Below are 9,454 nucleotides of genomic sequence, written 5' to 3'. Positions count from 1 at the left end.
GGGTAGGATTTGTAGCGGTTGTGGTATCACATAGTATGGACCCTCCCTGGCAACCCACCAGACCGGTGTGTGGCCGGCCACGGTGGTACGCAGTTGACTGCGTGTGTCTAGGAGGCTGATGAGCTGGTGCCGTTGCTGCTGGGGGATGGCGAGGTCATACGTTAAAGATAGCCCCGCCGCGCAGTTGGATATACGCTCCCCGCCAGCTGTACCTGGCATCTGCCGGCGGTTGGCAATTGCCGAGTGCAGGAGGGGTAGGAGTGCTTGGTAGAGGGATTTCTGCAATGGCCGGGTATGTCCCTCCAGTTCTGTCCTCGACCGGTCTCTGATTATGGTGGTAAACGAGACCACCAAAAGGTTGGCTCTGAGTGCCGCTTGCTGCAATTCTTGTGTGCAAGCGACCTCCAAAGCTGGGGGCTGCGGGGGACCGCGTGTCTGGCGACGGGAAGACGTTGCTGCACTCATGGTGCGATCCCAGTAGCGTCAGCGCACTAGGTCGGGTTCCGCACGTCGCCGGCTAGGGATGTAAGAATTTCTAATGTTAAAGTTAGGATAGCAGCAACTGATTCAAAAGGATGGAAATGTCAGTTCCGATACCGGATCCCGCGTCGCGTTTGGTAGCGTGAGACGGCATGCCGAAACGGAAAAGATTGAGCAACAATTTTTGGAACTTGACCCTGTCACTTCCAAGCCTGTTTGGACGATTGAACGAATCCTGAAGCATGAAACCCGTAAACTGAGAAAACGAACCTTATACCGATTTCTGGTCAAATGGAAAGGACATACTGATGAAAACAATATGTGGCTTGATTCTTCCGATATTTCCGATCGAAATCTGATTACTGAGTACTGGTAAGCTCACCCGGAACACAGTGAGGACGCTGGTTCCTGGGGGGAGGAGGCAGCTGTTGTAGCGTGATAGCTACACAGTAATGATGAGCTTATTAAGAAATATGCGAATCAATTATGACTATGAAATCTTCTGAAAACTGACATGGCTGTCAAGGAATCGTTAAGCAGCCCCTTCGCACAAATGTGTCCGGACAAGACGCCCACAAAGCCAGGCGCGAATTTTACCGTGCGGATGCGTGCGTGCGATTCTTAAAATGCGCCTGTAAAAGTGTATGTAATTTTCTCGGCGAAAGGCCGCGGTGTGCCTGCGCGTTGTGCAGCAGGGCACAGTCACACGCGGCATGCATCTGGGACATTTGGCTGGCTGCTTAGCCTGAGCTGAAAAAGAACTGAAAGCATACAACGTAGCTTGCAAGAATGGCCACATGAAACGGCTGCGGGAAGAGGAAGCGCCTGCATTTGGTTGCGCAAAACATACAGCATTTTGTTCAGAGCAAAGTGAAATCACACACTTGCGCAAACTGGTATAACATACACAAACTTAAGTAATAAGCATAAGAACATAAAAGTCGTGATGAGCCGTGTGGGTGAGATGGACGCCGCTGATAGCTTAGAACAGCTTTTTGATGTGCATACGGCTGTGCTAGCTGTGCTAGCCGTATTGCAGCAGCTCCGGATGGACATCAGTCAGCAAGAAGCACAACACCTGCTGGTAAACCACCGAGAATATCTTCAGTTGGGGACGTGTAGCTTTAGCCGGCGGGGTCGACCATCATACACATTGCGCCCGGAAACCGAAGCGCAGCACCTGTGTATCATCGCCAACATATCCGGTACACGGTGGCAAGCGTCCGAGCATGATATACCGGGGTCTGCATCTCAACAATAATCAGCCAAGCATGCATGTGCCTCTCCAGATGAAGACACGGTGAACTTCTGGGCGACAGCTGTCGGTCAGCGTTTACGTGGTAAGCCGTGAACCAAGGGGTGGCATAGGTATAGTTATGGCCACGGCAGTGGTGGAGGACCTGTCATGTAGTACGCACCCGATCAGTCCGCCTTTATTCCGCGACTATGTACTTACATGACGCCAGTTCATATGCTGGGTTGCGGAAGCTGCGCTGATGAAGTGCATTACAACTGCCAACCGTGCCCAGATACAGCTACAACATTCATTTAAGCGTCCGCTGCATATGATTTCATCCGACAGGTCCTCATGGTGCCGCAGCCGTCCGTGTGGACTTGTTGTGGACTTGCAACTCCTCTTGGGAAGCATGGGATGTCATGATGAGGACGTCCTGCACGCGAACCACACCAACACCGAGTTCAACGTGCTCCTGGCCGAGGGCCGAAAGCACAGAGACAACTTCCAGGCGCAGCACGGTGCCAAGCCCGCCAGCAGTAAGTCGTCCTACCTTGCTGCCCATTGCTCGCTTGCGCCAGCTGCCGTCCCTGTGCCCGCTTTCCAGCTGCCCGGCCATGTGGCCACAGGGTCCGTATCTGTCACACCCCGCCCCTGCATGCCTCCACTTCCGCCCCGCCATCCCGCCAACCTCACATCCACCCTCCCACCCTCCATGCCCGTGCAGCGTTCTTGTACAACGTGACGGCAGAGATACACGAGGGCGACATGCCTGACAAAATGATGGCGACACACGCGACAGTCATGCAGCTGTGGATCACGGCTGCCGGCAGCCTGCATGCGGATACCGCCATTGCGCTGATTTACGATTATGGCATGGACGCCGGCACCGTCCTCAAGGCGGACCAAGACTTCGCGCTCTCGGTGCTGACAGCCGTGCAGCAGGCGCGAGCGTCCCGGGACTGGCCGACGTACACCAGGCCGTCAGTCATGTCCGACCTTAACTCATGTGAAAACGGCGGCTGCTGCCCATACGGACGGCAGCACTTGGGATGGTCTATTGCGTGAGCGTTGGGGGAAAGGGGAGGGGCCCGCTGCGCTCCTTTCTATGTCCACTCGTCGCGTGCTCGGGGGCAAGTTGGTAGCGTGCGAGTTCACCCATCATGTTGCCTGTTCTGGCATGGCCATCCACGCGCGACAGGAAACTTGAACCTAGGCCTTATTCTTCGTTCCTACATCATAGCAAAGGACAGACGCGACGTGTCCTGTGCACGCGCTGTTGCTGTGGTGCTGTTCTTGTTCTTGTTGTTGTTGCTGTTGTTCTTGCATACGCGCGCGCGACGACATGACTGCATGTACATTGCGCCGTGCGCCAAACGCCCTGTAACCAGCGTCGACTATTCTCACATTCCATTATGCCACTGCACTTTCCTCTCCAGCCTGGCCCCATTCTGTTCCTCGCAAACGTACTTGGGCACCTTCCTATCCAACACCATACGGGCTTTAGAAACGCGGGCAGCTGCTTCACAAGGACCCCCCTCTTTTGTCAGAATTCACCGGAACTGAACATCAAGAATCTGTACGACAGCCTTACCGAAATCCATAAATTTACTGAAATCGTCTTTGCTCACAGAACGGACGTGGGTTTGTTTAGAATTCATATTCTACTCATGTTCGGAGCGCGGTCTTATACCGTGGTCGGGGCAGTGCCGGCCTGAGACATACTTCATGGGCCTGTAGCACTGCACTACACTACAACACCCCGAGAGGTCGGCAGACGGATTATGTTGTTGTAGGTTGGGTGAAGAGAAATTATCCAATTTATATAATTCTTGGTTATACATCGCACAAACAAGGGTGTCGCTGCTGCTCATTCCATTTCATGCCTTACATGTACATCATGCTATGGAAAGGTCCCAGAACGCATGTACGGCTCAATGTTACGGCATGGAGGATACGGCTTTCTAAACTTCCATGTCGTCCTCGATCAAGAAGGGATTTAACGTCCTCACCATCACCAGCATCTAGCCGACCAAATCAACTCATCAAGAAAAAGGCCCACCAAGCCAGCTCACAAACCACCAATTCGCTTCTAAGAGCCATCAACCAGCTTCACAATTAGCTTCAAACGAGATTCAACTACTACAGCTCCCGCACCCAAGCCATACGTTCTATTGGCCACGGTGTCAGCCGAGCTGCAGTGAGCGCACGCGCATGATAACGACCTCTCCACGCACGGGCAGTACGAGACAAAAATAAACATATATTATATACATACAGGCAGCCACCTGGCGCACACCTGGCGCTGTGACGGAAACACACCTCTTTCGCCGCGCGCCCCGCTGCGGGATTGTCGCGGACGTGCAGGGCGGGCGGGCCTGCCCTTCACCGAGTGCATCTCCATTTTCATCAGGAACTGCCTGTCCTTTTCTTAAATATATTACTTAATTGCCCACTACTATCGAGCGCATCACCCGAAAAAAAAGGCAGTTGCGAAATTCGCTTAAATCCATGTAGCAAAGATCGATGCAAAGCCGTGTAAGTTTTGTTGCTGTTCTTAATCCAATTTAATCCAAAGCCAAATCGAATGCCATCCATCTGTCCATGTACAGCAGAGACATCAGCCGCGCGGCACTGCGCGCTAGCTCTCAAAACCTATGCGAAAACCAGTATCCCGGGTGTCACGAGATTCGCATCCACCGATCGGTTCTTTTCCGAAAAAAAAGTCTTGATATAACAGAAACTTAACCAGAGCGCCGATTCGGCGCCTCATCCACATAAACATTTCATATCAAAACAAACGACGTGACAAATAAATGGGCCATAGATGCTTCAAGTATATAGTGCCAATCTATAGACCAACTGTTCTATAAACATGGTCTAATTACAGGCCTGTAAGCTATGCACTGCAACAGAAGAACCACATGCAGGACCGCGCCCACCCCTCGTCCCCCGTAAATAAATGCCACAGCCCTATCCTGGCAATTTTGCAAAACAAAGGTCAGCAAGCAAGTAAGTACCCAGATACGACAGTATGTATACGACAGTAGGCGAAGCCGTACAAAGCTGAGCAACGTGCACTGGAGCCGCTTTCCGTGGCTGTGGATGGCACGAGCGACGACCCAACCATAAAACAATCACGTTGCGGCATTTTTTGAAGGTGATCACTCACAAAAATTCATATAGCAGTAACCACCTACTGTCTCCCTGGAGACGGGGAAGCTTTAAAAAAAACGTTAACATGCATTACTGACAGTGCATGCCCGCCGTACTACTAGGTACGCTGTACGAAACCATCCATCCCATCCGAGCGACAATTTCCTGGCCCCCCATTCAACACCGCTTTCCAACGTCTTCAAATAGTTTTAAATAAAACGGGCTCGTAGCCATAGCTCGCCTGCTGATACTAAACGTTTATGCAGTCGTAAAAACAGAAACCGCCGTGCTTACCGAACCATAAAATCAAAACAAAGCACTAGCTGCCCATCCAATGCCATCGAAGTGCGCTACGTGCTCGTCACATTGCAACTGCTGCATGGCGCAAGCGAGTAACAGTAACAGTCCCAACACCATCCTGCCAATCATGTCTATCGTGTGCAGTTACAAAAGCGCCACCGCACATGCTGTCGAGCGAGCACATGCACATATATACTATTATTTTTTTTATTTTACTTAATAACTGATAATTAACATATAATTAACATATATACAAGTGCACATGCACATAGGCATAAACAATACTCAGGCTCAAAACTGCAGTGTGTGATAGCACCTGTGTCGCGCATCCGCATGTCAAACAACGCTCATCCAACCAAACAAGAAATTACTGCAGATCCGTCCGTCATCCATCGTATCGATCCAATGTTTACCCCTCCCTGAACGACCCAAGAGGTACAAGGAGTAGAGCACAAGGGTGGCAGGGTGGCAGCAAACGGCCACGGCGGAGTATGGGAGAGGGGATGAGGGAGATGGGAGAGGCTGCAGGGTACGACAGGAGGCAAGGACCGCTCCACGAGGCCCCCCCGCTAGCGGCTGGAGGGACCTCGGCGGTGCCATCGCTGCATGCTGGGAGCGGAGCGGTGTTGGCGGTGCTATTTTACATGAATGACCCCCACGTAGACTCTGGCTACTGCTACTGCTACTGCTGCGGCGGTGGCGGTGGCGGTGGCGGTGACGGTGGCGGTGGCGGTGGCGGGGTGTCCGTGGTGGCGGTGCCGGCCATGCTGGCGGCGGCGGGCCCCCCTGCCGCTCCTGGGCCCCCCGCTGCTGCTGCTGCCGCCTCCGCCTTCTTCCAGTACTTGTAGTTCTCAGAGAAGCAGCGCAGCAGGGGCAGGGCTCCAGGGAAGGCCTCCGCCACGGCTCGCACCAGCGGCAGCGCCACGAAGTCATAGAACCCCACCTAAGGATCGATCAGGATGCAACAGGTATGTACGCAAGTATGTAGGTATGTGTGAGGCTCGAAGGGTGGAACACGGCAACACCAACGACTCGCTCTTCCAAGCAGGTGATGTCCCCCGGAAAAACTTCGCTCCACATCCACCCACACACGTTGACCCACTACGGGGCGGCCCCTTCCCCGCCCGGCGCTTTCCCCCGAGACCTAGGTCCCGCGCGCCCCTTCCCCCCCTCCTCCGGCCCCACCTGGCTCTTGCTGACTCCCTGCTTGGCCCGGTCAAACAGCGGACTGACTGGGAGGCCCCTCTGGCGCTCCTGGTCGCCCTGGCGGAAGAACTCCTCCTCAAGACCGGTAAGCCACCGCTTGTGGCGGTCTAGACTCGCCCCCAGGTGGCCAATGTCGGAAGCCTTGAGCATCACCTGTGTACGGCGTGTACGGCAAAGAAATGCAATTCGTAAGTGTGAATATATTTTTCAAGTGACGGCCCATGCATGGTACGAGATGGCGCTCTTCCATATGATGCCTTGTACGACACCACACCATCGTGTCAGTCGTTTTCTCGCTCGTCCTGCCTGTCCCAACGTCCCAACCCTCACACCTGCAATGTGAGGAGCCTCTCCCCCTCGTTCAGCGGCACCGGGGCCACAACCTCCACCATGCCCCCCGAGGGACCCTCCGCAGTCACAGGGGACCCCCACTCCACATCGGCCCCCTGCTGCTGCTGCTGTTGGTGGTGTTGGTGTTGGTGCTGGGCGTCTGAGCTGCCATTGGACACTGCGTTATTTCCGCCAGAGCCGCTGGTCATCTTGCCAGCCAGTCTGTGCACCGTGTTGAACTGGTTGAGGATGGCAAAGTGCTGCTTCATGTCGGTGGCCAGGACGAGCTCAACGACCTGAAGCAACCGAAGCAACCGAAGACGGAGAGGCAGGGGACGGACAAAATAGGGGGGCGCAGGCGACATTGTGCGCAGGAGGAAAAGGCGCAAGCCATGTGGAGAAGCGGGGACGGGAGGGGACACAGTGCCTCGCATCAGCATAAGCGCACTGTCACGCTAGTTCACCGCGAGCTAGCCAGGCAGGTAGCCAGACAGGTACACCACCCGCAGCAGCTCGGGACATAATCACCACACACGCAAGGCCCCAAGCAACAGGGGCCCCTGCCCCCCCCTCGCCTGCTTCCGGAATGCCGCCCTCTCCGCGGCGCTAAGACCCGTAGTGACGTCGAGGTCGGGTCTGTCGGCCAGCAGGGTGAAGGCCGCGGCCGCGTGGTGGCTCTCCAGGGGGGACCGGTCGTTGTACCTCAGCGCCAGGGGGTGAGAGGTTGCCACCAGGAAGTCGTTGGTGAGGCCCGGGTGGCCGTAGTCGTGAACGATCTGATGCATCCACCAGAAACAAAAATCAGCGTGGGAGGGGAGGACGGGAAGTGGCAACGACTATGAGCTCAAGGAAGCAGTAAAAACGGCTTCTTGCGAATGTGTGGGTGATGATTTCACTTCATCAGCGCTATACCTAACTGCTGGCCGTTACATCCAGATCCGCCAAATCCTGCCTTCCTCACCGCATCCCCAATCCCCACCGTTACATTCGCCGCCAAACCCTGCCGTCCCTCATCATCACATTCCAAACACCCCCTCCCCGTCGTCCCTCACCGCCGCAAAGTACGCCGCCATCAGGCCTAGCTTGTCCAAGTAATGCTCTGTGAGCTGAGCCCCGTGCAGCAGCACATGCAGAGTGTGCAGCACATCCGCGGCATGAGCCGAGTTGTGGTAGGGGTTGCTGGCTGGGTAGCCACTCTCCAAAGTCCGCAGCAGTCGGGCCAGCCGGAGCGGCTCCATGCGAAATCTCTCCACCAGCCCCTCGCGCTGCATCAGAAAGAACCCCAGAGCCGACAGCGCATGGCCCCCGCTGATCTCTTGAAGGCCCAACGTGTCAAACTGCCAACTGTCACAACGGCACAAAAGACGCTCAACCGCCTCTAGCAACGGTCGCGGGGGCAGCAGCGGCAGCAACTGCACCGCAGTTGCGGTAAGGGAACCCGTCATACCGGCGCCGCCGACGGATTCATCTCCGGTGCCGCCGCGGCGTCGGTTCACGCCGCTACCTCCCCCTCCTCCTCCAGAGCGTGCTGCTGCCTGCTGTGCCACCCGCACCACCTTCATCGCCCCGCCGCCGCTCGTGACCCTCAGGTCCCTGTCGGTGTCGGTGGCGTCGGTCTTATTATCATCCGCAACAGCAGCAGAAGGGCAAGCGAGCCCCTCGAGGCCTTCTTCATGGAAACCCGTTGGCTGACCTATGGAGCCCTCCGGTCCCCCACTGCTCCCCATTCGGACCCGCAGTGTCGCGGAAGCCGTCCGCAGCAGTGTGGCGGCAAAGCTCTGCTGCCTCCGTCCCTCCCCCCGCGCGGTGGTGACCCTACTGGGCCCGGACGGGGCTCGGGGGTTTGTCGAAGGGGGAACCGAGGGGGCTGGAAGTTCGCTGGGCTGCTGCTGCTGCTGCTGCTGTTGCTGTTGCTGTTGCTGCTGCTGCTGCTGCTGCTGCTGCAACAATGCAAGTTCCTGATCCAGCTCAAAGGGTTGCTCCTGTTTCTCCAAACTCGTCTCTTGTGGAACCGGCTGCTGCAATCGAAGCTGTTGCTGCTGTTGCTGTTGCTGACGGGGGATGTCCTCAGAGGCCGAGTATCGCAGTCGGCTGTCGTCCAGGGAGGGCCGGGACATGACACTCACGGCCACCCCAGCGAGGGGTGCTGTGAAGGGAGACGGCGCAGCATCACTGTCACCGAGCGCCGTGTGGGCGCTGTCGCTATCTCGTTTTGTGCGGTGGCTATTCGTAGAGGCGACGGCTGCGGCGGCAGTAGCAGCAGCAGCAGCTTTCGCAGCCGCCGATAGGCCCCCCTCATCCCCCCAAAAGTTAAAGCGGCGGTGGGAGCGGCGGCGACGACGGTGACTCCCCATCCCCGATGCGTCCACCACTTCCGCCGACGTACGGTTGGTCTTAAAGAAGAACAACAAGCTCGACTTGCGCCTGGCACCGGCCGCGCTATCATCCTGTAAGTGCAGGCTGTCGCTCCTGCTGAAAAGCTCCATATCCAGAGGTGTTGGTGTTGGTGGTGGCTGCTGTGGGGATGCAGACGGGCAAGGACAGTTGGAGGCCGCCCTCGGCAACTCCAGCGGGCCCAGGTCCACCTCCACTAAAGGATCCTCTCCATCCGCACCAGTCGACAGAATGTATGCCAGAGCACCGTTGAGGGTGTTATAAAAGTAATCCCCAGCTGTGGCCATAAACTGTTGCGGCAGCTGCGGCTGCTGCTGCTGTTGTTGCCGCTGCCGGAAGGCCGATGTGGGGGCC

The 9,454-nt window shown here is 56.2% G+C and overlaps 2 protein-coding genes across 2 annotated transcripts; one reads left to right on the top strand and one right to left on the bottom strand.

Annotated features, from left to right (window-relative positions):
* Positions 1-2,126: 2,126 nt before the first annotated feature.
* On the top strand, positions 2,127-4,764 carry VOLCADRAFT_93208 (uncharacterized protein; the record flags this gene model as incomplete). The annotated part of the gene is made up of 3 exons (XM_002952534.1): positions 2,127-2,253; positions 2,442-2,697; positions 4,686-4,764. 3 exons carry the CDS (start codon positions 2,127-2,129, stop codon positions 4,762-4,764), a joined length of 462 nt encoding a protein of 153 aa, XP_002952580.1.
* Positions 4,765-5,852: 1,088 nt separating this feature from the next.
* On the bottom strand, positions 5,853-8,151 carry pde11 (3'5'-cyclic nucleotide phosphodiesterase; the record flags this gene model as incomplete). Its single annotated transcript, XM_002952463.1, has 6 exons — positions 5,853-6,113; positions 6,356-6,529; positions 6,709-6,783; positions 6,937-7,002; positions 7,240-7,482; positions 7,759-8,151. The coding sequence occupies 6 exons, from the start codon at positions 8,149-8,151 to the stop codon at positions 5,853-5,855; spliced, it is 1,212 nt and encodes a 403-aa protein (XP_002952509.1).
* Positions 8,152-9,454: the final 1,303 nt, after the last annotated feature.

Source organism: Volvox carteri, assembly GCF_000143455.1.
Source record: "Volvox carteri f. nagariensis unplaced genomic scaffold VOLCAscaffold_30, whole genome shotgun sequence".
Taxonomy (NCBI): Eukaryota; Viridiplantae; Chlorophyta; class Chlorophyceae; order Chlamydomonadales; family Volvocaceae; genus Volvox; species Volvox carteri.
The sequence above is the reverse complement of the archived record's forward strand: the minus strand, read 5'-3'. Positions and strand labels throughout refer to the sequence as shown.